General features: G+C 42.0%; 1 protein-coding gene across 1 annotated transcript in view; it reads right to left on the reverse strand.

Moving 5' to 3' along the window:
• Positions 1-1433: 1433 nt before the first annotated feature.
• CSMD1 (CUB and Sushi multiple domains 1) overlaps positions 1434-27767 on the reverse strand; it is a 2539710-nt gene continuing 2513376 nt past the window's right edge. The window contains exons 69-70 of the mRNA XM_077487775.1: positions 8322-8451; positions 1434-5325 (exon numbers count right to left, since the gene is read on the reverse strand). Coding sequence (XP_077343901.1) covers positions 5166-5325; positions 8322-8451 — 290 coding nt within the window. The 3' untranslated portion in view covers positions 1434-5165. The remainder of the gene's footprint in view (positions 5326-8321; positions 8452-27767) is intronic.

Below are 27767 nucleotides of genomic sequence, written 5' to 3' on the forward strand. Positions count from 1 at the left end.
TGCCTTCATTAGCTCCATAGTCCTGAATTGTCAGAACAATTTCCCAAATAAAAAAAAAATGCTTGTAGTTATCGATCCCAAATTCACCTCATACATGTATTATGCTATTGTCCAGGTGGTGGGACTACGTGCTACCCCCTAATAATTACCCCGTGGCCGCAAATTCGACCTAAAGGTTTGCGAAATTCGCCTCCCATTGAAGTCAATGGAGCCCGCGGCGAACGGTCGTTTTCGCGAACGTTTGTGTCCGTTCGCGTTTCGCGTTCGCGAAACGTCCCGTCGGAAGTTCGTCCATCACTAGTCCCAATTTGGACATTTTCATTTAGGGGTGTACGCACTTTTTTTGCCAGCAATTTAGACATGAATGGCTTTGGGTTGAGTTATTTTGAGGGGACAGAAAATTTACACTGTTATGCAAGCTGTACACTGACTACTTTAAATTGTAGGAAAGGGTCATTTCTTCAGTGTGGTCACATGAAAAGCTATAATAAAATATTTACAAAAATGTGAGGGGTGTACATATATATATATATATATTAGGGCTGTTACTGATTAAAATGTTTGTGTTCGATTAATCGTTTTTTTTTTAATCGATTAAGCAACTGATTTGGATTAATTATAATGCACATACAGATCCAACTACTTTTAGTTGATCTCCTTGCATTGCAACTCTGCATTAGTCAGTGGTTAATGTGGTATACACTATAGAAAATCACCCGACACTAGTTTCCACAATCCATGACTTAACTTCACAGTTCACACAAATACGTTTTAAATTCAAAACTGTAGCACTGATGTAAGTAATTTTTTTTTCCACAGTAGTGTGAGAATCCCTCCAACTCCGGTCTAATTAATCACTCTCACCTTATGGCATGGACCCGTGTGCAAACAGGTGGTCATGCAAGCAGGTATCAAAAGGGTTAACATGGACCATAAACTTTTCTCATGTCTCATTAGATCTCAGCAAGGACGCCAGGTCATGGGTAGAAAGAAAAGATTTAAGTGCTCACCGCTTAAGTAAAGATAATTTTTTGTTCAAACACAAACTATAAAGATGATAAAAACACAGCATGTAAAGCTGACAATCGTGTTAGTTCCGTAGGGCAGCAGCAGGTGACGTCATGCATAGCTCCTCCCCCGTACGCATTACATTCAAGCAAAACTCCAATGTTACCGGACTCCTCCCTTACCCTTCGTTAGCAGACTGAGGCACTTGGGGAAGGGGGAGGGGTCCAGTGACATCAATGTCTGTGACATCACTGGATCTCCGATGGACTCCCTGAAGACCCAGAAGCTAGCAGAGAGGTAAGTACCGATCAAAAGAATTTTGATCGATCAAACAAATGAATCGATTAATCAAGGAATTAATCTTTAATTTCCACAGCCCTAATTATATATATATATATATATATATATATATATATATTACCCAAAACACATCTGCTTCTCAACACAGGAAGCACTAAAGGCAAAGCTGTGCTGGCAGTTGCCCTTCTCATATACATGACAAATGTAGTGACTCTGCATGGACTGATAAAGTGATTTTACCAAAAGCAACAACACAACACAAAGATTCAATTACAGCATGGCTAGGAAGGTTTTTTGTAAATTCCTTCTATTCCATACAGTCTCTGCTTTCCTTTTCAGTTAAGGCAGATTGCAAAAAAATGATCAGATATAGGGGAGGAGATTAGCAGAGAAGAAAAAAAAATACATATTTTTCTGTTCTTTCCTGATACTTGTCTTCTCAGGGTATTTGATTAGGAGTGTCTTTCATCAGTATCTCCCTGTTGAACCAGCAGCTTGTTATAAAATTAAAAAATACTACTTCCACCTGCACAAAATATAGTGAACAAAAACAGAAGCTGAACATATTATTTAACATGTTTTTATTCCAACATATTATATATACTGTATACTGTATATATATATTAGATGATTCATAAGACATAAAAGTTCCAGGTTCTCAAAGGGGTTGATTTACTAAAGGAGTATAAGCTGCTCACTTACAGAGTGAATGTTCATGATGTGAAGCTCTGCTGACTTCAAAAATCAATTCTTGTGTAAGTGAAAATCCATTTTTTTATGTATTTTTCCTGTACATGATTAGGTTTTTTTTACAAAGTGAATTTTCACAACATTCACTAAACTACTGTAAGTGAAAATTCCCATTAAAATTTAACATGCTCTACTCTCATAATAAATCAACCCCGAACTGACCAGAAGGAAAGCATCTGTGTTGTTTATAGCCATCAATCATAATTTCAGATATAGCTTTTGTAGTACAAGTTATAAAATGAAAGAAAAATAATCAACACAGAAAATGTCCTTTTAGGCACTTTTTAAACATGGTCCAAGTGAGTCCAAAAAGGAAATATGCCAGCTAAATATGTATACTGGAAGTCATCAAGAATAGCCTGTTTTGATAATGCTAATTTAGCAAAACTGTGTTTAAAAATATTCCAGGCTATCCAAAAGGCACTTATATCACTACTGAATGCACTAAAATATTTTGTTGTTCATGTGTCGTCTGAAAAAAAGGCATCCCACATTTATTTTTTTAACAAGTTGAAGCATTCGTGCTGGGAATAAAAATGCCAGAAACTGTTTTCATTTTGGCCATACACTTATTATATAAAATTGGGTCTCTAATCAAACAATAAAAACAAACCTTTGTCTTTGCTATGACTCCATGTTAGGTTTATATATTCTCTGAGCTACAGTATTTGTGTGTGTGATTTAGTAATGCGGCATTCAGGTGGTTCACTATGTAAACTATCAGTATTTGGGTAGTTCAGTATATAAACTATAACATAACAAGAAAAAATGAAACTCTAGGTAGACCTATGTTACATACAATTTACAGAAAATAAAAATGGGGAAGATACAGCAAAGGTATAGTTTGAACATTTTGCAATAAAATGGGTCTATGTACCTGCCAGGAGGAGATTAATGTCAAAGGAGTTTACATCCAATAAGTATATGCACTAAACTTTTCTATTATATTGAGAACAAGTAAACTCTCCTCTAAACGTAATACTCTGCTTTAAATTGAATCTGTGAATATAGATGGGTGGAAGCTGCCACTTCTTGCTCCTTTCAATGGTGCAGGCTCCAGATCTGTCATCCTGACCTTTATCATTTGGGGTGAGAAGAATTGAAAGTTTTTTTTCTCCCTGAAAATTTTACAAATCAAAAAATGTTGACCAAACATTTTGTGAAAATGCATTGAAGGCAAACAAGAAAGGTGAATTATTGAGATTTTCAGGGGTTTTATGGGTGCAGTAGGTTTTAAAGGGTCCCTGAGTTAAATAAGCTCCTTCATGGCTTTATTGTTTTACATTTTTTTTCACAGAAAAATACACTGTAAAAAAATGACAAAGCCACAATCCATAAATAGTAATCAAATACACAAAAAAAGGGAAAAAAATACTAAAACACCCTAAACACACCTCAAATAAAAACACACCCTGTAATTAAAAAAAAAGAATGTATTAAAAGAAAATGTTACATATGCAGCTCAATTAGTGAAATTGAGAATTTCTGCTTTGGAACAATTTCTCTGACATTGAAATGTGTAGTTTGTGGATAGACCAATTTGTAATTGAATCACTAGGCAGCTTTTATTCAACAAATTTGGGTTAAACAACTTTCCTCTTCCTTATTAAAAAAAGAAATACCAGCATATTTCCAAAGCTAGATCTGGAGCTAGAGAAGTCATTATCACAAGTGAACAATGACAGCTACCATACTTCTATCCTCACAGGTTTACTTTAAGTTTGTCCCCTTGCATTGGTAAGAATTATGTATAAGAAAGACAGGCAAAGAAAATAATCCAGCAAGATGCATTGCTCTCGCACTTCCCACAGGAATTACAGAACACTTTCAATTGTTCTAAATTTTAATTTGTTAGAAACTACTGTACTACTAATGTAGTACAATGCCTCATACAATTTTACACTTGGGAGGAATCATGCCAGAGTTTCCATCTAACAATTTGGAAGCAAAATTTATTTTGGGAGTTTCCACATCCTTTTTGTGATCCAGTTCCAACCCAACATGTGACAGAATGTTCATCGCTGTGATAAAAAAAAAAACATTTGTTTGGAGGCATATATTAAATAGTGAATCCATTTTCCAAATATATATTTCTCTTTTGTGTAAGTGTAAATGAACTACTCTTCACAATTTTCCAAACACTTGTTGTTTAATTGTATAATACAAATGTTTAATGTCAACCCTGTTTTTGTTTATTTATTTTTATAAGAAAATAAGACATAAAATATATATTGTACAAAAATTGACTGCTGCTTTTGGACATGATATCAGGTGTGGTTTATGAAGATGAGAGCCTGCATTAAATTGCACAGAAACAAAGTTTCCTAGTTTCCTTTTTGATTTTTTTGTTAAGAAATTATGTATTTTAACGAATGCTGGAATAATGAAACTTGGTGTCTAGTAAAATGGGGGTCAAATGTAAATGAGTTTAAACAACTGAACATTGTCATTGTAAACCCTGTTTTTGTTGATGGGATGAAACTCACTCATTTCAAACATACTAGTGCAAAAAATTGTGCAGTAATATTTTGCAACACCAACTGAATGGAAAGATTAACAAACCACCCAGCGCACAAACAGTGTCTGATAAATCTGGTTTCTTTTAACTGTCACATAGTGTCACTGATTTCATGGTAAAGCATTTCATGTATGTGCAACCATACAAAAGGTTGTCCTCTTCTTCCAGTGGGTGCCTCCTCCAGGACATTCACTTTTGTTGGGATACAAAAAAATACACTCACTCTGATGATCTCACACATCAAAGTAGCTGAGGATTTATCCAGGTGCCCAAGATATTGCAGTGAAAGGCATCCAAATAACAACTGATATGACTTATTTGTCTTCCTGAAGTATTCCTCCATGGCAAGCAGATTGAAGACAGACATTATAATCCTCTTTTAAAGAAAGGAACATTCTTCATGTGATCTTCAGAAGACTCAACTCATTCAATGAGCATCAAAGATGTATCTACTGTTTGCTGACATATGGTGTTAGAGTTTGCAGCAGCAAAGCCAGAAGTAGTAGAGATATTGGTTTAGGGCACCAATGGAATTTCAGTTTGTCCTTCAGAGGTATGGCTATGAATTAGTCTTATTTGACTCCAAAGGCTATACCACTGTGCATACTGTGTTTAGTGTTGTGTCAAATCTAACAGCTTTTGCCTCTGTGGGTTTTAAGTTTGTATCATACATTGGATTTTCAAATGATGCTTGTCCATTGCTATTTTCATGACCAGCATATCCATTGTATTGCACTTTGGGTCTTGCTCTAAAAAAACAAAAAAGCAAAAAATGAATATTGACAGTCAATACATGAAACAAGACCCAGTCAAAACTATGTTAAATATGTTCAGATATGTACAATAAATATAAAAGACCAAATCAAGTTCAATATTTTTCTTTACTTATGCGATTTGGGAATATTTACTAAAGGCATATAAGCATTTTACTTTTCTAGGGGGATTTTCCAATATGTAATGAAAATTTCCCTAATCATATGCAAGGAAAAGAAACAGAATTATTGCTTGCACATGATTGGATGATGAAAGTCAACAGAGCTGCACTTTATTCACTAAGCCAAGGGAGAATTTCCTTGCAAAGTACACAGCCTATCTGGCTTTAGTAACTCAACCGCACAGAGATTTATAGAATAATATGGGATAATTTATTAGAAAGCATACTTAGGCTGTATCTCTTCTCTGCTACATTAAAATTATTTTTTTATTGACTTTCTGAATTTCTGGAAATTTTTCTTTTAACCTTCTATCTAGAATGCACACCTTCATAAAATAAGACAACATTTCTAAGCATTTTTTTGTTAAAAAGTAGCAGTTTTGAATGTTTTTTTTTTTTTTTGTGTACCTACAACCAAACCTGTTATCTATAGATAGGGATAAAGCAGGAAAAAATTATAACCTTGTCATTTTTATTGCTGTCTGATGGCCCAAGGAAAGATTTCTTATTTGTCCTGGTGACCATTATAATTGAAACTGTAGGTAATGCAAAATCCAAAATGTTTCTGTTGTCATTAGAACAAGAGATGAGGAAAAATCTTCAAATGGGGACAGCGAAAACTGATTTTCCTTTCACTTTTTGTTGTGCATCTGGGGCAGAAGGGTAAGAGAAATCTCCCCTGTAGGATATTGATAGCAGAAAAACAACTAAGCGTGTTTTTTACATATACATATATATATATATATATATATATATATACTCTGCCTGTCATCTGCAGCTGTGTGTAGTTTTAAACAGATGTATTTGGAATGGTCACACAGACACAATAACATTATATTAGCCAAACTGACTTACAACTAACTCAGGTGTTGGATAATTTCAGTGTTCAAGTATCTTTATTCAGAAAGACTCTTCAAGGACTACTGTCAAATTTACAAGTTTAATAGAATGTGTTATGTGTTATGTGTTATGTGTTACTTTTACTCACTGGCCCATAGAAACACAAAAGAAAAAGACTGGTAATCATTTTTATCCACATATGATAGGCTAACTGCATTATCTTACACTGGTAAAAAAAAAAAAAAAAAAAAAAAGAAGAAAAAAGTTGGAGTGCTTTAAGGCATGCCATTATTCATAAATTGCAAATACATGCATATAATACTAAAAACATATAATTCTTCCCATTGAAAGCAAAATACATTTTTCATAAAAGTGTATTCTTTTCATTTTTATCAGCCTAAAATTAGCTCATAATTAATGCTCATGTAACTGCAAATTTTCTTAATGTATTTGCCATTAAAATATTTTGTATTATTTTATATTAAAATAGTGGTTGTAATCATTGTTGTAATCAGCTGCTAATTGTTGATTTCATAACTTTTTCTATATATATATTACTCATTAACCACTTCCCGACCTGCGCACGACGATGTACATTGGCAGAATGGCACGGGCATGTAAATTGGCGTACAGGTACGTCCATTTGTATTTGGCACCCTGCCATCACCTGCGCACCGCCGGTGGCACACGCGCATGCAGGGCGGGACCCCCATGAGTCTGGTCACGGGTCCCGCGGACTCAATCGCCATAGGGATACCCGCGATTGTCTCACAGGGAGGTTGAACGGGGAGATGCCGATGTAAACAGTTACTAACATGCCCCTAGGACATACTTAACCCCTACACTGCCACCCCTGGTTAACCCCTTCACTGCCAGTGTCATTTACACAGGAATCAGTGCATTTGTACAGCACTGATTGCTGTATAAATGACAATGGTCCCAAAAATGTTTCAAAAATGTCCGATGTATCCGCCATAATGTTGCAGTCACAATAAAAATCGCTGATCGCCGCCATTACTAGTAAATAAAAAATATTAATAAAAATGGCATAAAACTATCCCCTATTTTGTAAACGATATAAATTTTGCGCAAACCAATCAATAATCGCTTATTGTAATTTTTTTTTTGCAAAAATATGTAGAAGAATACGTATCAGTCTAAACTGAGGGAAAAAACTTTTTTTATATATTTTTGGGGATATTTATTATAGCAAAAAGTAAAAAATTTTTTTTTTTCAAAATTGTCACTCTATTTTTGTTTATAGTGCAAAAAATAAAAACTGCAGGGTGATCAAATACCACCAAAAGAAAGCTCTATTTGTGGGAAAAAAAGGACATCAATTTTGTTTGGGAGCCACGTCCCACGACCGCACAATTGTCAGTTAAAGCGACGCTGTGCCGAATAGCAAAAAGTGATCTGGTCTTAAGCCAGCAAAATGGTCCGGTCTGAAAGTGGTTAATCTGATGTGTGTTAGCTTAGTGAATGCACTGAAAATTCAATGTGAAAATATTCAAATTGGAGCTTCACCTCATTCACAAGCTAAGTGAAAAATCTCTTGCACAGTAAATAGTCTATTTGCCTTTAGCAAATCAACGTCACAGTCGATGCTTCTTTTTTCTTTATTATTCAAGTACAATAGTGTGGTTATCCATCAATATTTTATTGACACATTGCTCATAAGTATAATTTTGGCAAAATGTTGTTCTTCACTTTATAATACCACTTTAGAAAAATCTGTCAAGATCTTACCGGCTACATACAGCTGTGCTTACAAGAGCAGTTAACCATTCATGTAAACTGCACTGTTAATGAAACCATTGAAATTTCTTCCTATAACATTCTCAGCACCATTGGGCCCATACCAAATGCCAGAAACTGTTGATTGTATTCAGCTGTCACAACTCTGATATAGTGAATATTTTAATTAAACAAATATAATCATATTTAAATAAAAATAAACCTTTTTTTTACCTGTGTTTATAAAGGTAGAAGGCAAATCCCGATAGTATGAGGGCAAAAAAAGGTACCAGGATTGCAGCTGCTACAGAACTGCTGTTTGTGCCATAGTAGTTATTAGAGGAGTCATTGATGTTTTGAGAAACTGAAATAGTATAAAAACACAAAACAATCATTCATCGTTATTGGAAATACTTATTTGTGAAGCATTTTTTTTTCTTTTTCAACATTCTGTATGTCTTATTTTACCTCTTTCTTTGTATCAGTTATGTTTTGTATGATACCTTTATATATGTTGCATGTTTAACCTCCCTGGCGGTATGATTATGTCAGATTTTAGGTGCTGAAAGCAGTACAATGTTTTGAATGGAAATTTGGCATGTTATATTGTAGGCTTGTAATTCTTAGGAATGACTCACTTAAATCTGTCCAAACCAGAGTCTAGTAGACATCCCAGGTATGATAAAATTTGAAAAACAAAATCATAAATTTAAATATAATAAATAACTACAAATAATTATACCAAATAATAATAATATAATAATAATAATAATAATAATAATAAATATTCAATAATGTAATCATATCAAAAACACTGAAATTTGCTCAGTTGCAGAATTGTCACTGTCATTACTTTTCAGTATTTGATGACGGATCTCCCCACAAATCATTATCGCTCAATTCTAATTTATTATCGCTGTTTTCTAGCTGGTCTAAAACCACTTTTGATGTAAAGGGACAGATTTGGTTGCTATAGACAATCTCCAGTTTCCAGGCATAAAGAACAGTTTTTATAATATAAAACTGCATGCAGGGCACTGGACAGACCACTAGGGACAAAAGGGATGTGAAATAATTACATAAGCAATGTAATCTGTAAGATGACATTATACTGTATGTAATGTGTGTGTTTCACTTTTTGAATTTGGCACCGTACTCCATCCCCATGCATCACAATGCTCGCAGGGAATGGAGCCCGGCTCCATGATAGATCGAACGGAGGACTAGCCGCTCGCACTGTGGGGAGACATCTCTGGATCCAGGGTATAAGGTAAGCACACTCATCCTTGATCCTGTGATGCGATCCTGATCTGGCTCGCGGTTACCGCTAATGGTTCTGAATTTTCACCCCGAGCCAGACTCGGGAATACCACCAGGGAGGTTAAAGGGTAATTTCACTTTTGCATGCAAAAATGAAAATGTTGCCTCACAGCCCCCTTCCGCCCTCAGGTCCTGGCTGCACTAACTTGCTATTTAAAAAATTCACCACCACATCTGCTGATTTACTTATCCATAACCTTCTTACCCCATACATAGCCCCGGAGGCCATTGAGAGTGGTTATTGGTGAGCATGGTCATGTAACCAAGGTTACCAATGAGAATCACTTTTTCTGTCCTGGAAGAAAGAAGTGACTCTCAATGGTCAGCACAGTCATGTGCCAAAACAATAAGTATATGCATGGTGTTGAGGACTTACTATATAGCAAATAAGTGCAGAAGGGAGTGGAAGAACGGAGAGGGTGTTGAGCAGTAACATTTATATTTTTTAATGCAAAAGAATTACTCATTAAGCAGGGATTCCTAAAAAAAGGGCACACCCCTCTAAAAGGATCAGTGCATGTTGCTAATGGTTACACAGCTTTTTGGTACCTCCATGGAGGGGATACATTGCTACCTGTGCACTTGTATGAGTATATTTTGGATTATTACACAGTTAGATTTAGAATAAGCTTTCCCTCTCCTTTGCACTCCAATTTACTTTTACACACTTTACATACGTTAAATATATACCATGGAGTCTCCTTTCTTTTTGGGCCCTTATACATAGGAAAATATGACACGCTTTAAAAAGGACCTAATAATAAAAGCCAAAGAAAGGATAGGAACATTAGTGAAGGTATTGCCCACAGTATCAAACCAGGTTTCTTGTTATATTAGTTCATATTGTGGAAGAAGAAACCTGATTGGTCACCATGGTATTGGTTAACAACTCCATTTTGTTTTTCATTTTTTCAAACTTTTATAACTGAGGTTTTTAACATTATAAATGACATTGTGAATCTTATGAAATCCCCATTTTTGAAATAGTTGACTTGAATTAGTTGTTTGTGATGATAATTCTTTAGTATATAGGGAATTACTGAAAGGGAATCTCGCATGATTTCAAATGTTATACATAAACAATTTAGTACTGTCCATTATACGTTTCTCTTTTTTTACTAATATACAACTTTTCAGGACAAATTTCCCACAACCGGATCTCACCATGGAAGACCTCAATGTCTTTGTTCTTAAAGGAAATTTCAAAACTATTCAGATCAGCCTGATTGTAGAAATGGGTTTTCTCATCCATTATCCAACAGTTTTACGACCCCCCGTGACTGCCCCCCCCCAGTCCATAGCTCTCCCTATGTCAGTGATGGCAAACCTTGGCACCCCAGATGTTTTGGAACAAAATTTCCCATGATGCTCATGCACTCTGCAGTGTAGTTGAGCATCATGGGAAATGTAGTTCCAAAACATCTGGGGTGCCAAGGTTCAACATCACTGCCCTACATCTTATCTCACTAACTATGCTTGTTTTATTACCATTGTCATGTACATTTTGCTTGTGTTTGTTTGTTTTTTCCTTTCCCTCAGAGATTATCTCCTTTTGTAACATTCTGCTAAAACTTTTTTGAATCAGTATGGCTATGACCTTGAAGAATGGGACATACAATTTTTCAGGACAAGCATTTTGGGTATGTTAGTGCAAATAAAAATAGTATCACGGATTAGACATGTGCACTGACAAAAAAATGTGTTCCATTTCCTTTTTGTTTCATTTTTTTTGCTTTTTTCGGAAATTCAAAAATTCAAAAATGTGGAATTCGGAAATTCATAAATCTGAAAATTCCAATTTTTGAATTTCCGAATTTTTGAATTTTGAATTTTTGAATTTTCAAATCTCCAAATTTTTGAATTTCGTATTTCAGAACTTTTAAATTTTTCGAATTTACATTTTTCGGATTTTTGAATTTCAGAATTTTCACATTTTCTAATTAAATTTTTTTTCCATTTCTTTATTAGGATTATTTATTTAAAACGAAAAACTTCATACAAAACAAATTCAATCAGAGCTGGGTTGCCATCACCGGCCCTGCTTATACATATACAAATAATCAAAAATTTTGGAATTTTGAATTTTTGAATTCCAAATTTCAGAATTTTTTGAATTCTGAATTTCTGACTTTTCGGAATTCAAAAATTTGGAAATTAAAAAATTCCAAAATCTGAGAATTTGAAAATCTATTATATGACTATATAAAATTAATATATGACTGGACAATCACTTGTGTGTATCGGCATGAATCCTATAACCAAAATGGTGCCAGTATCTTTCTGATGACGCATTGAGAATGCAAAACGTGATGAGGCATAGTGGCGCAATGGTTATGTCAGGGCCTGCCTCTGGATAATTACAGCTGAGATTTGGAACCACCTTTAACGCACAGAACGGTTTGACAGTAACAGAGCTAGTTTGCTGGATAAACTTAGTGCCGGAGGGCACTTGCACATTTGAGTTGGCAATTGTTTTTATACTGAACATTTAAAATTGAATAAACATAGTGCACTATGATAGCATTTTTTTCATTATATGATTGCGCGAAAGAGGAGCACAATAGAACAGAGGAACCCTGGAGGATTGAAGGATATTGTTTATAATTGAGAACTATAGTGGATTCAGTGTCCCTGGTGGAGTGGATGATTATCCTAATTGTTGAAGGTTATCTAGTGTTTGAATAGTTTGAATCGTGGAGAATTTCATAATAGACCAGTGGTGAACAGTATGCACGGCACTGGATTGGGAAACTAAATCACAGAAGAGTGATTACGCACCAGCAATTATTCTTACATTGAAGTACTGCTGAGTAACTGCGAGTGACTGTGTACTGAGTAACTGTGAGCAACTGAGTACTGCTGAGTAACTGTGAGTGACTGAGTACTGCTGAGTAACTGTGAGTAACTGTGTACTGAGTACTGCTGAGTACCTGTGTACCGAGTACTGCTGAGTAAATGCGCGCTGAGTAACTGTGCATGAAGTGCTGCTGAGTAACTGTGTGCTGAGTACTGCTAAGTAACTGGGATTAACTGTGTGCTGAATACTGCTGAGTAACTGTGTACTGAGTACTGCTAAGTAACTGAGAGTAACTGAGTACTGTGAGTAACTGAGCACTGCTAAGTAACTGTGAGTAACGGAGTACTGCTGAATACTATGAGCAATGGGTAAAGTGCTGTGAGTTACTAAGTACTGTGAGTAACGGTGTACTAATAATTAGTCAGGAAACTAATTTAACAGTAAATGGGGCGGAGTAAAATTACAAATCCTCTATGAGTATCCCCATTAAATCAGTGGGTGTGATGTCCAAGTGTGATGTCCAAGTGTCCAAGTGTGGAAATGTGTCTTGGTGCACATTTTGTGACATATATGTGTTCCTTGAGCATCTGATTGAGGGCAAATACTGCTGTACAAAATGTGAGCAGGCTGGGGGCATGGCCAGCTGCGGACATGTAGACAGCGCGCTTTGAGAGCTCCTCCGGCACCGAAGAATCCTGCACAGCATCCGAGCAGAGTGATCCACAGACACTCACACTGACGGATCCGGTAAGATCCACCAACCACCATAAAAGAGCACTTTGCTGACTCCCCACACAGCCTGCACACGCCAGTACTGGCTGCAACCCCTGCAGTGGAGGAATCAGAGACGTGGGAGGAAGCGGGCGTCTGAGAGGAGGATAGTGAGTCAGGGGAACCCTCACAAAGAGCTGAACCAGTGACAAGGGCAAGTGATGATAATGATGGGGAGGAAGAACTCACTTTAAAACATGTAATGGATGCAATTTATCAATGCCAGATCACGCTAACAACACAGATAGAATTGGTCAGATTGGATCTCTCCATTGTTAAGCATGATATGCAGAAGATCCATTCCAGGATCTCAAATGCAGAACAACGGATCAGTGACATGGAAGATACCCTACAACCCATGTGTGCTAATATCCACATGCAGTAACAAGATTTAAAGGAACACGCCATGAAATTGGGAGACCTGGAGGACCGCATGCGCAGGAACAACCTGCTGTTTGTAGGTTTTCCAGAAGGTGCAGAAGGCAAGGATACAGAGTTGTTCCTGGAGCAATGGCTAAGAAACTTGCTCGGACAAGAATCCCTATCCACTTTATTCGCAATCGAACGGGCGCTCAGAGTGCCTATGCACCCCCTTCCTCCGGGAGTCCCACCACGCCCTATCCTGGTGAAGTTGCTACACTTCAGGGATAAGGAATCCACAACGCGCACTGCTCGCAATCTTCAAGACATTCAGTACAATGGCAACAGAATTTAAATCTTCCCGGACTTTTCTGCTACTACCCAGAAACAAAGGGCAGCCTTTACAGCTGTGAAGAAACGCATACGAGACAAACAACTCGCTTATAGCATGTTATATCCTGCCAAGCTGAGAGTTGTTAATGAAGGCAAGGTCCAATTCTTTCTTTCTCCCTTGGAGGCCTCAGACTGGCTGGATGGCCTAAGATAAGTTTCTATGCATTTAGCACAAAGACTTCAATGGCAATGTTTACTTTGAGTTGCAGTCCAATGCTGTTGCCTGATCTCTGTGTTGGCGGCCATGTTTAAAAGGTCCCACTTTTGATATATCCGTGCTTCTTTCTGGGGCTCCCATGTGTAGGGAAGAGGTGACTGTGGAATACTGGAATACTGGTATGTGAGTCATGACCCTCTTAGATGGGAAACGACTTGGGTAAATCTTTTAAAGAGATGCAGAGGTAGAAACAGGGAAGATGTTCCTATGTCGGTAAGGTGCCTCTCGGGTGCCTTCTCGTGGAGGAATACTCGAAAGGTATCTCAAATGGGTGATGGAAATATCATGTAAGAATCCTGAATAAGATGCACAATCGAAACTGTTATAACCTCTTTATAGGTGCCAATATTGTTCGTTATTGTTCGTTGGACTAATGCGTTTTTTTTTCCTAAGATAACTACTCTGAGAGATACGTCTGGTCACTCCTCAGTTTAGTTTCACAGTTCTTGGGATGAAGCTCGTTACTTTGGGGCAATGAGCAGGGTGGGGGGAAGGGGAAGTTTACACATTTAAGTTTAGTATTTCTTTTTCATTTATGTTGTATGTACAATGCACGTATATGCCTGGGAGGGGTAAGAACAATGTGCAAATACTGCCAGTACCCACTTACGGTAAATATAATCGGCATCATACACAATGTGGGGGTGATGTGGAGATCTGATAAACAGCGGAAGAGTCTCACACTACCCCTTGAGCCATGGTCTCCACACCCTATAAATGAGTTTTAACTGTCTTACCTGCGATATTAGAGGGCTAAACTCAAAGATTAAGAGGTATCTCGTCTTTGACTACCTAAAACGCACAAAAGCCCAAATAATTTCGCTTCAAGAAACTCATCTTGTGGGATCCCGAGTCATGGCGCTAAAGAAACACTATATCGGGGCGTGGCTAGCCAGCAGAGCGGATGGACGCACATTAGAGAAGCTTTGTTGCATCCTTGGCTACAACGGCGATTTACAGCGCTCTTAAACCTCGTTTCAAGCCGAGAACTATCACATCACCTGTGGGCTCCCTTCCAGATGCCATCCCAAAAAAGGAAAGAACTTGCTACACAGGGAAAGATGCTGAACTTTTTCACACACCAGCGCCATCAATCTGCCCAAGATAGCCCCGGCAATCACAGCGGCAGCACACGAGGCTCATACTCTCAGTGGGAACGAAAGGAGAGGCTTGACAGCAACAAAACCAACACTCCTTCACTACAATCACCATATCCACCACCACCTTCAGCCTCATCAAGCCCTGCAAAAAGCAGGCAAAAAATGGCTCAGACACCGGCTGATAATATGGAGGTGAGTGCTTTTAATTCGTCACTAGATGACACCAGGGAGTTGTAGGACTCCATTATAGACTTCCCCACACTGAACCAGCCTGTTATGGACACTACACTTAAGGACATGCTGGTATCTTTATACTCTACCTGGCATGCTGACATAATGTCCATTACACAGCACTTTAAAACTGAAGTGTCCGCAGTGTCCAATAGAGTCTCCCACATTGAAGCGAAAATGGGTGAATTTGTTAACACCTTCAATGACATGGTGGATGCCCATAATGATAGGGATGAGGAGATCATAAGCATTAAAGCGAAATTAGTGGACCTTGAAGACAGATCAAGACGTAACAACGTCAATATCTGGGGGATCTCCGCAACGGTCAAACCACAGGAGCTGAGAGACCATTTTATAAACCTAATGAAAGTAGCACTCCCAGATACACTGTTGGAGGAATTGGTGGTTGACCGCATTCATAGACTGCCAAGGCCCAAGAACATCTTGCCCCACCTGCCCAGAGACACCATAGTCCGGGTTCACTTTTATCACATAAAAGACCGGTTCATGATGGCGACAAGGAGGCGTGATGACCTGCCAACTGAACTTCAGGATCTATCGTTCTTTGCTGATCTTTCGGCCTATACCATGCAACAATGCAGACAGTTGGCCACAATAACCAAACCACTGAACAATCATCATATTCCCTACAGATGGTTGTACCCAGCTAAACTGCTGATCAACCATGAAGGTAGATCGCACTTAGTGACCAACATCAAGGATGGCATCCACCTCATGGAAGAATGGCAAATATTGAACCCTCACCATACTGAGAAGGAACAGGTGCATTCACCTCTTTCCACCCGCGCAAGCTCTGAAGCCGAAACAGATTGAAACTACAATTTGTAAAATTTACTAAAATCGTCTAGATGCACAGGAAGATGATTCACAGGAAGATGATTCAAGGATGGCATCCGCCTCATGGAAGAATGGCAAATATTGAACCCTTACCATACTGAGAAGGAACAGGTGCATTCACCTCCTTCCACCCGTGCAAGCTCTGATACCGAAACAGATTGAAACTACAATTTGTAAAACTTACTAAAATCGTCCAGATGCACAGGAAGATGTTTCACAGTTAACTGTTATATTTCTTTAATTTTACATTTCTGATCTGACCGCTTTACCCCCCAAGCCTTAGCAGTAATATACCAGCACAGATTGGTAAAAAAGCTCTTCGAGACAGATTGACAAGCAGTCACTACCGAGTACATTCCAGACCCCCGGATGGACCAAGAGGTACCTACAAATGCGGACATTGTTCCAAATGTCCATGGATCCATGAGGGAGGGACTCTGATCTTACCCAATGGGGAGACATTTTCGCCCCCACACCATGCTGACTGTGGCACCAGAGGGCTGGTTTACCTGATGGTCTGCGCCTGCCAAGCCTTTTACGTAGGAAAGACCATCAGGGAACTACGCCAGCGTCTGGGTGACCATTTATACTACTCGACTAATGGCAAGATGACTACGGTAGGCCGCCATGTTGGCATACATCATAAATTCCAATTTGACATGGTGAAATGTCTCGTTCTCGAAGTCATCCCACAGGACCCCAGAGGGGGGAATTGGGACCAGGCCATTTTGAGACGAGAAACATTATGGATTGAGCGGCTAAATGCCCTCACCCCTCCTGGCATAAATGAAGCCCACTCCTACAAGTGCTTCCTTTAATGCTTTACATGTATGTGTGTATCTATATGCACGCATGGTGTGCTGTAGCATTGGATGTGTGCATTGGGTGTGTATGTGAATGTGTACGCACTGTAACATTGGGAGCTTACTGGGGTGCGTATATATGTACACGCATTCCCTATAGGACTAATTAGCTAAAAAATTTCTCTCCCTCCCCTTCTGGGGTGAAGGGAGTTTCCTTCCTTCCTTCCCTTTTCCCCCTTCCCCCCCCCTTTCCTCCCCCCCCCCCTTTTTTTGAAAAAAATGCTCTAAACCCTCGGCTCATTTATTCAGATCCATGGGCCCTCTTTTTCTGTCATTTATTTTCACTCACCTAGGCGCCAATACCCTTTGATAATATTCAGCATTTTAGTATAAAATGTTACCTTTAAAGTCTATATTTAATTGTATCCTTTTTTCTCATTGTGAGATTTTGAATACATTTGATTTTGGCAATCTCCTGTTGGGATGGTTCTTATTTAATTATGTTCTAGTCTTGGTGGCTGCCGTCGGCTGACGGTTCTGGTTTTTAGGGTGGGACTACTAGTTTGGGTTGCCCCGCTCTGTGCCCGGGCCCTCAGCTGTATGACCGCTATCAACTTTTATATGTTTTTTTTGTCATATTTAATGTGAATGTCATGCCTCCCCCTTGGCTCTGCCTCTCCAGCCACCGAGACCTGAGGAGTTCATTCTCCCCCCCATGGGCGGACATGTGGCAGCCATTCAGGGTTTTTTTTTACTATCCATCCCCCTTCATTCCATTGCGGACATTATGTTCAGTGGGGGAATAGCAGCGCATATGTTATTCATAATGTGCTGGCTGCCTGACCCGGATTTACCTCCATTCATCTGGAGTGACGACGGACGGGGACTGCTTGGTATGTAAGTCCCCGCCCAAGTCACGCCCTCCAGCTTTTCCCTTGCTCCATCTTGTTTATTTTCCTTTGCGCACGCGCGTATCCCGCGCTTGCGCAATAGACGGAGGGACACTGAGAAGGAGCGCACAGCTGCGCCCTGATCACTTCCGGGTTGCGGGTATTTAAGGCGCCGCCGGAATTCAATCCTTAGAGCGACGCCGTGGTGGATGAGAGACACACATGTGTATGGCTGCTATTTTCAAGGTAAAGCCCCCACTATATCTCTGTCCTGTTGCTGCTTTCAGCTCAGCTGCCTTTGTGACCCTTGCTGATATAATCTTTGCTTTTAAACCTTCTATCAGAGAATGCCTCTTATTGAACTCGTTGGTACTATACATTGAAGATTTGTCGGGTTCCTTAGTATGCAGTATACTTTGTAGTGACTTGGACTAAGTTTGGGTAGGTTATACCTAATAGCTATGCTCCTGGCTTTCACTTAGTGATATAGATCATGGATCACGGGGTGCTCTTTTTTCCTTTGGTGTGATAGATTCATCTATCTATTTTTCAATACACTTAACCCTTTAAAATTCCTCTGTCCATGGTCTTTAATATATCTCCATCCATATATATTTTCAAAGGGACTATGTTATTTATTCTTTATTCTAGTCCTATACTCGTTGTGTAGAGCCTCTCTACCAACTATACATACCCCCCGTGTCCGCCCCCAGGGGGGGCACCCCAATTCAGGGTGTCTCGAGTTTGGTCGCTTGGCTCCAGATGGTTTGGGAGATCCGGGGGTGAGTCATGACTCATCATTATTATTTTCTATGATGTATTATATTTGGCTTATTTTCCGATTGTATTTGATTGTATTTTCCATTTATGTACTTATGGTTATATAAATTTTATTTATTGTATTCACTAAAAATTATATTTTTTATATATATTAGATTTGTAAATTGACGTTCCCTGAGGAAGCGGTGTTTCAGTACCGCGAAACCGGTCGGATCTATGCGTCAACTCCACATTCCTGTAAAAAATCCCTTTGCTGGAAAACCTCTTAACCATTTCTGAATCTATTCTGTCCTCTCTCTTTTGGACTGAATGTATTTTGTTTATTTTGGTTTTGTTGTGTATATATATGTTTTTTGTGATCATTTGTGTATACTTATTTATAATAAAATATGATTGAATTTTATGTATTACTATTATTACACAATACCGTAATAGTCCCTACTGTTCCCACTTAACTATTAGGAAATTTTCTCTTTTTTGAGTATTTTTCCCTGATGGTTTGAGCTTATGCTCAGTTCCCCTATATATACTTATTGGGACGATGGTATCATATTTAAAGTTGAGGCTGTCACATTGTCTATACCATGCAACAATGCAGACAGTTGGCCACAATAACCAAACCACTGAACAATCATCATATTCCCTACAGATGGTTGTACCCAGCTAAACTGCTGATCAACCATGAAGGTAGATTGCACTTAGTGACCAACATCAAGGATGGCATCCACCTCATGGAAGAATGGCAAATATTGAACCCTCACCATACTGAGAAGGAACAGGTGCATTCACCTCCTTCCACCCGCGCAAGCTCTGAAGCCGAAACAGATTGAAACTAAAATTTGTAAACTTACTAAAATCGTCTAGATGCACAGGAAGATGATTCACAGGAAGATGATTCAAGGATGGCATCCGCCTCATGGAAGAATGGCAAATATTGAACCCTTACCATACTGAGAAGGAACAGGTGCATTCACCTCCTTCCACCCGTGCAAGCTCTGATACCGAAACAGATTGAAACTACAATTTGTAAAACTTACTAAAATCGTCCAGATGCACAGGAAGATGTTTCACAGTTAACTGTTATATTTCTTTAATTTTACATTTCTGATCTGACCGCTTTACCCCCCAAGTCTTAGCAGTAATATACCAGCACAGATTCTCCAAAGATTTACTAACTTTTTATTCCTGTTTGATACCCTTAGCGTCTTCCCTTCCCTAATCCCTGTTTCAGGTACAGGACTCAGGTACTTCCGGACCGAGCTGATTGTCACTCGAGTACGCATTCTTATCTCTCCGCATTACAAGCTCCATCTACAAGGTACGGACCCCAAGGATATCTCAATCACAAATCTGTGGCAAAAAGGTAGCTTCTAACACAACACAATATGGCCCTTACAATATCTTCCCTAAATGTGAAGGGACTCAATAGCCCCCACAAATGCCAAATTGCTTGGAAAGAAGCATCTAGTCTCAAATGTGACATAATTTGCTTTCAAGATTCACATTTCAGGTCAGGAAATCACCCATCTTTTTCCAACAGAAAGATCCTGCATGTGTTCATGGCGAATGGCCCCAAGAAAAAAGCTGGAGTAGCAATTGCCGTAAAAAAATCCATCCCTTTCACCCACTTGGAAACCCATTTAGACTCATCCGGTAGATTCATAGTCCTCATTTGTGAGATCTCACAGATAAAATATACACTTGTAAATGTGTACCTCCCGAACACTAACCAAAATCAATTCATAAGGAAAGTATGGAAAAAAGAGTGACATCTATGAAACAGGGTCATGTATTATTATGTGGAGACTTTAACGCAATCTCGAATAGAGACTTGGACATGTCTAATAGTGATGGCCGAACGGTTCGCCCGGCGGTCGTTTCGCGGCGAATTTCCGACTTTCGCCGTCCGCGGGTTCGAACGCCTTTTTCCGTCGTTCGCCCCGGCGGACTTACGTGTTTAATGTATACAAGAACTTTAACCTTTCGTGACACGTTTATCATGTGTTACAGGACAACCAATTGAGACATGACAGCTCATGGACACTTGGACATTCCCCCTAACCTATAAATACACCCGATCCGGTGGCCATTTTACATTCTTTCTTCTGTCACTGTAGGGAAAGGATCCTGTGTGGAGTAGGGACAGAGAAAACGCTAGCTATTTGGTACACAAAAGTTCTTTTCAGGACTGGTATAGGTGTTAGGTCAGCAGCCTGAGTTTCTTTTGTCAGTTTAGATAAAGGGACAGAGCGCTGTATGCTGCTATTTTAGGGACAGCTCAGCCAGATTAGTCTTTCTTCATCATCATCATCATCATCATCATTAGCTGTTACTATCAGGTCCACAAAAGAGCTGTTCCAGCTAATCGTTCCAGCCTACTCTTTTTTGCCAATTTGTATAGGGACAGGCAGGAAGCAGTGTGTCGGGCAGTGAGGATAATTTTAAAGACTTGCTGTTACTATTAGTTCCACAAAGGTTCTTTTCAGGACTGGTATCAGTGGTACGGTAATAGGCTTGTACACGTATAATATTCTTTCTTCCAAATATAGAAAGAATATTATACTTGACTGCTGCCCTTCTGCTGCAGTCTGCTAATCATTCACAACTCACTTGTTCCACAAAGCTCTTTATCAGGACTGGTAACTTGGTCTGTCTAGGGTGCTACGGTACATAGGCTTGGGTGCGGTACAGTCTGCTGTTCTGTAAGGACCGCTATCGGTCCACAATACATAGGGTTGCCGTGCACTACTGCTGACCGCTGCCCTATACTGCAGCAGTCCTTCAGCGGTATAGGGACTGACGCACAGTCTGCTAAACACTAATACACAACCTGCTTGGTCCACAAAAGTTCTTATAAGGACTGGTAACTTGGTATAGGGTGCTACGGTACATAGGCCTGAGTGCAGTACAGTCTGCTGTTCTGTAAGGACCGCTATCGGTCCACAATACATAGGGTTGCCGTGCACTACTGCTGACCGCTGCCCTATACTGCAGCAGTCCTTCATTGGTATAGGGACTGACGTACAGTCTGCTAATCACTAACACACAACCTGCTTGGTCCACAAAAGTTCTTATAAGGACTGGTAACTTGGTATAGGGTGCTACGGTACATAGGCCTGAGTGCAGTACAGTCTGCTGTTCTGTAAGGACCGCTATCGGTCCACAATACATAGGGTTGCCGTGCACTACTGCTGACCGCTGCCCTATACTGCAGCAGTCCTTCATTGGTATAGGGACTGACGTACAGTCTGCTAATCACTAACACACAACCTGCTTGGTCCACAAAAGTTCTTATAAGGACTGGTAACTTGGTATAGGGTGCTACGGTACATAGGCCTGAGTGCGTTACAGTCTGCTGTTCTGTAAGGACCGCTATCGGTCCACAATACATAGGGTTGCCGTGCACTACTGCTGACCGCTGCCCTATACTGCAGCAGTCCTTCAGCGGTATAGGGACTGACGCACAGTCTGCTAAACACTAACACACAACCTGCTTGGTCCACAAAAGTTTTTATAAGGACTGGTAACTTGGTATAGGGTGCTACGGTACATAGGCCTGAGTGCAGTACAGTCTGCTGTTCTGTAAGGACCGCTATCGGTCCACAATACATAGGGTTGCCGTGCACTACTGCTGACCGCTGCCCTATACTGCAGCAGTCCTTCATTGGTATAGGGACTGACGTACAGTCTGCTAATCACTAACACACAACCTGCTTGGTCCACAAAAGTTCTTATAAGGACTGGTAACTTGGTATAGGGTGCTACGGTACATAGGCCTGAGTGCGTTACAGTCTGCTGTTCTGTAAGGACCGCTATCGGTCCACAATACATAGGGTTGCCGTGCACTACTGCTGACCGCTGCCCTATACTGCAGCAGTCCTTCAGCGGTATAGGGACTGACGCACAGTCTGCTAAACACTAACACACAACCTGCTTGGTCCACAAAAGTTCTTATAAGGACTGGTAACTTGGTATAGGGTGCTACGGTACATAGGCTTGAGTGCGGTACAGTCTGCTGTTCTGTAAGGACCGCTATCGGTCCACAATAGATAGGGTTGACGTGCACCACTGCTGACCGCTGCCCTATACTGCAGCAGTCCTTCAGCGGTATAGGGACTGACGTACAGTCTGCTAAACACTAATACACAACCTGCTTGGTCCACAAAAGTTCTTATAAGGACTGGTAACTTGGTATAGGGTGCTACGGTACATAGGCCTGAGTGCGTTACAGTCTGCTGTTCTGTAAGGACCGCTATCGGTCCACAATACATAGGGTTGCCGTGCACTACTGCTGACCGCTGCCCTATACTGCAGCAGTCCTTCAGCGGTATAGGGACTGACGTACAGTCTGCTAATCACTAACACACAACCTGCTTGTTCCACAAAAGTTCTTATAAGGACTGGTAACTTGGTATAGGGTGCTACGGTACATAGGCTTGAGTGCGGTACAGTCTGCTGTTCTGTAAGGACCGCTATCGGTCCACAATAGATAGGGTTGACGTGCACCACTGCTGACCGCTGCCCTATACTGCAGCAGTCCTTCAGCGGTATAGGGACTGACGTACAGTCTGCTAAACACTAATACACAACCTGCTTGGTCCACAAAAGTTCTTATAAGGACTGGTAACTTGGTATAGGGTGCTACGGTACATAGGCTTGAGTGCGGTACAGTCTGCTGTTCTGTAAGGACCGCTATAGGTCCACAATAGATAGGGTTGACGTGCACCACTGCTGACCGCTCACCTATACTGCAGCAGTCCTTCAGCGGTATAGGGACTAAGAGTTTTGTCACAGGGTCATTTAAAAAATGACATGCAGAGGAAGAGGCAGGCCCTTCCGCAGGGGTGGTAGGGGTAGGGCAGGAGCAACAGGCTTGAGCCAAAGTGGGAAGTTGCAGAAGGTGCGTTCAATTACTTTAAAGGATGCACCAGACTTGGTTGAGTGGCTCGCTCAGCCTTACTCTTCTGCACCCTCCTCATCCTCTCGATCTGCACCCTCTTCTTCACTCTCTGCTATGTGCACCCCCAAAGACACTACCACCAACAACACGACCACCACCACCACCACCACATACCTTCCGCTTGAGTCACTGGAATTATTTTCCGATCCATATCAAGAGGACATTTCTGATGCGCAGCCACTCTTGGTATTGGATCAGGAAGAGGAGGTAGCAACAAGCGCTACTCAGCAGTCTGACGCCAGTACCCAGATCAGCCCAAGGAGGAGGTTGGTCCCCGGTGTTGCTGCCTACTCTACTTATAGCGGTGGGGAAGGTGACGTTGATGATGACGTGTCTAGTGATGTCACGTGGGTGCCCACAAGAGAGGAAGAGGAGGGGAGTTCAGAGGGAGATATGGACCAGCAGATAGGGAGGAGAAGCAGCAATGACTTACATTGCACAGCAGGGACAAAGCAGACTGCAAATGTATCAGGAGCGAGTCATCGACCATGTACGGTCACATCTGGCGCTCCCAGGACACCGGCACATGGCTCCGCAGTGTGGGCTTTTTTTAACGTGTCCGCTGCTGACAATAGCGTTGCCATCTGCAATCTTTGCAGTCAACGCGTTAGTCGCGGTAAGCCCAATACTCACCTAGGGACGACCGCCTTAAGAAGGCACATGAGCAGCCATCACCGAGCCCAGTGGGAGCAACGGAACACACAAAGCCACACTGCAGGCTCTCACCGTCCAGCCTCGTCTTCTACTTCTCCTTCTCCTCTCTCCTCACAATTGTCCTCCACTCCACCTTCCATCACGCCAAGCTCACATTTTTCTGCAAAAAGGCAGGCTTCCGTGGGCCTAATGTTTGAGCGTAAAAAAATGATGACGCCGGATAACCCTCTTGCCCAACGGTTGGCGGCTGGCTTGTCAGAACTCATAGCCCGCCAACTACTGCCATATAAACTGGTGGACTCGGAGGCCTTTCGCAAATTTGTGGCCATTGGAACACCACAATGGAAGGTCCCAGGAAGGAAGTATTTCTCAGAGAAGGGCATCCCAGAGCTATATGGCCATGTTCAGCGGCAAGTGAATGTATCTCTGGCACACAGTGTCGGTGCCAAGATACATCTGACCACAGACACGTGGTCTAGCAAACACGGGCAGGGAAGGTATATCAGTTTTACTGCCCACTGGGTGAACCTTCTGACGGCCGTCAAGCATGTAACCCGTGGCACCCGTGTAGATTTGGTTTTACCGCCACGGATTGCATGCAGGCCTGACTCTTCTTCTCCTCCTCCTACTCCATCCTCCTCCCTCTCCTCCTCAGCTGCCTCCTCCTTTTCCGCTGCTAGCGTCTCTTCCACTGCACCGCCCAAGCTCCCCAGAACCTATTCCACATGCCAGGTGAGACGTTGCCATGCCGTGCTGCGTCTGTTGTGCCTGGAAGCAAAGAGCCACACTGGCCCGGCACTCCTTTCAGCTTTGCGTTCACAGGCAGATGAGTGGCTAACACCGCTCAATTTGACAGTTGGTAAAGTGGTGTGTGACAACGGTGCCAATCTGCTTAGCGCATTGAAACAGGGCAAAATCACGCACGTGCCGTGCATGGCACACGTCTTAAACTTGGTCGTGCAGCGATTCCTTGTCAAATACCCTGGGGTCCAGGACATCTTGCGGCAGGCAAGGAAAATCTCGGCCCATTTCAGAAGATCTTACACGGCCATGGCTCGCCTTGCTGACATTCAGCGGCGACACCATCTGCCGGTCAGACGTCTTATTTGCGATTGCCCGACGCGATGGAACTCAACCTTCTATATGCTTGATAGGCTGCTCCAGCAGAAACGTGCAGTTAACGTCTACCTGTATGAACTCTGCGAAAGAAACGGTTCTGGGGAGCTGGGTTTTTTTTCACCGCGCCAGTGGCTGCTCATGCGCGACACATGCAGACTTCTGCGGCCATTTGAGGAGATCACCAAACTGGTCAGTCGCAGCCATGGCGCCATCAGTGACATGGTACCTTATGCCTTCTTTCTGGAGCGTGCATTGCGTCGTGTCATTGATCAGGCTGTGGAGGAGCAGGAGCGGGAAGATGAGGAAGTCGCAATGCTGGATGAATTCCCAGGGGGGGCTACTCTATCTGAGACAAGTCAACAACAGGAGTCTGATGAGGAGTCAGAGGAGGATGGTGCCGGGGCGGATGAGCAGGAGCAAGAAGAGCATGCTTTAAACCTTTCTGGGATCCCTGTTGTGCGAGGATGGGGAGAGGAGAATGAAGAGGACGACATTATCCTGGATGATGAGCAGGAGCCAGGCCACCACACCGCTTCCACTTTAGTGCAAATGGGGGCCTTCATGCTCCAGTGTTTTAATAGGGACCCCCGTATAAAAAGCATGAGGGTCAAGGACCAGTACTGGGTGGCAACGTACTTAGACCCCCGGTACAAACACAAAATGGCGGAAATGTTACCGCCGTCGCAGAGGGCTGTCAGAATGCAGCACTTCCAGGCCTTGCTTCGAGAAATGCTGCATTCTGCTTTTGCGTGCGCTGGCAGAGGAGCAATTCCCACTCCCAGAGAAGGATTTGCGGGTACCAATCCAACAGCGCCTGCAAGAAGAGGCCGGTTTGAAGATGTGTTGGTGACTTCGGATATGAGGTCATTCTTTCAGCCGACCCATCGACAGGTGTCATCCGGATCCAGCATCAGGGAACGCCTAGACCGTCAGGTGTCCGACTACATTGGGTTAACGGCCGATGTGGACGCTCTGAGGAGTGATGAACCCCTAGACTACTGGGTGGGCAGGCTTGACCTCTGGCCAGAGCTTGCCCAATTTGCAATCGAACTGTTGGCTTGCCCCTCATCCAGTGTCCTGTCCGAAAGGACGTTCAGCGCAGCAGGGGGGATTGTGACCGATAAGCGTACTCGCCTAGCTCACCACAGTGTTAACTACCTCACATTTCTAAAAATGAATGAGGCATGGATCTCGGAGGAATTCAACACATGTGATCAGTAGACCATGTATATGTCTATAAACAATTTTTGGAATCAAGCACACAGACCTTCTTAATTCATTTGGCTCACTTCCCTGACCCAAAAAAGCACACCGTACTATATGCCCCTACCCTCCTCTTTGAAGAGGTTGAGCGGTGTCATATTTCTACTGGGGCTGCTTATTATGAGGGGTTCCCACCATCCCTGTGCTGTGCTGACTTCCTCCTGGGTGTTCTTATTATGAGGGGCTCCCACCATCCCTGTGCTGTGCTGACTTCCTCCTGGGGGTTCTTATTATGAGGGGATCACACCATCCCTGTGCTGTGCTGACTTCCTCCTGGGGCTGCTTACGGTGCTGCTGTCAGCGCTGTATGTCACGGAGCTGCTGTCAGCGCTGTATGTCACGGAGCTGCTGTCAGCGCTGTATGTCACGGAGCTGCTGTCAGCGCTGTATGTCACGGAGCTGCTGTCAGCGCTGTATGTCACGGAGCTGCTGTCAGCGCTGTATGTCACGGAGCTGCTGTCAGCGCTGTATGTCACGGAGCTGCTGTCAGCGCTGTATGTCACGGAGCTGCTGTCAGCGCTGTATGTCACGGAGCTGCTGTCAGCGCTGTATGTCACGGAGCTGCTGTCAGCGCTGTATGTCACGGTGCTGCTGTCAGCGCTGTATGTCACGGAGCTGCTGTCAGCGCTGTATGTCACGGAGCTGCTGTCAGTGCTGTATGTCACGGAGCTGCTGTCAGCGCTGTATGTCACGGAGCTGCTGTCAGCGCTGTATGTCACGGAGCTGCTGTCAGCGCTGTATGTCACGGAGCTGCTGTCAGCGCTGTATGTCACGGTGCTGCTGTCAGCGCTGTATGTCACGGAGCTGCTGTCAGCGCTGTATGTCACGGAGCTGCTGTCAGCGCTGTATGTCACGGAGCTGCTGTCAGCGCTGTATGTCACGGAGCTGCTGTCAGCGCTGTATGTCACGGAGCTGCTGTCAGCGCTGTATGTCACGGTGCTGATGTCAGTGCTCTGTATTACGGTGCTGCTGTCAGTGCTCTGTATCTCCTGCACCCTCTTGTTTGCCTACCCTGGTCCCTGACCTTCCCTCTCCTCCATTGCCTTCATTAGCTCCATAGTCCTGAATTGTCAGAACAATTTCCCAAATAAAAAAAAAATGCTTGTAGTTATCGATCCCAAATTCACCTCATACATGTATTATGCTATTGTCCAGGTGGTGGGA

Source organism: Lithobates pipiens, unplaced genomic scaffold (assembly GCF_037356315.1).
Source record: "Lithobates pipiens isolate NorthernLeopardFrog02 unplaced genomic scaffold, aLitPip1_a1.2 Scaffold_18, whole genome shotgun sequence".
NCBI lineage: Eukaryota > Metazoa > Chordata > Amphibia > Anura > Ranidae > Lithobates > Lithobates pipiens.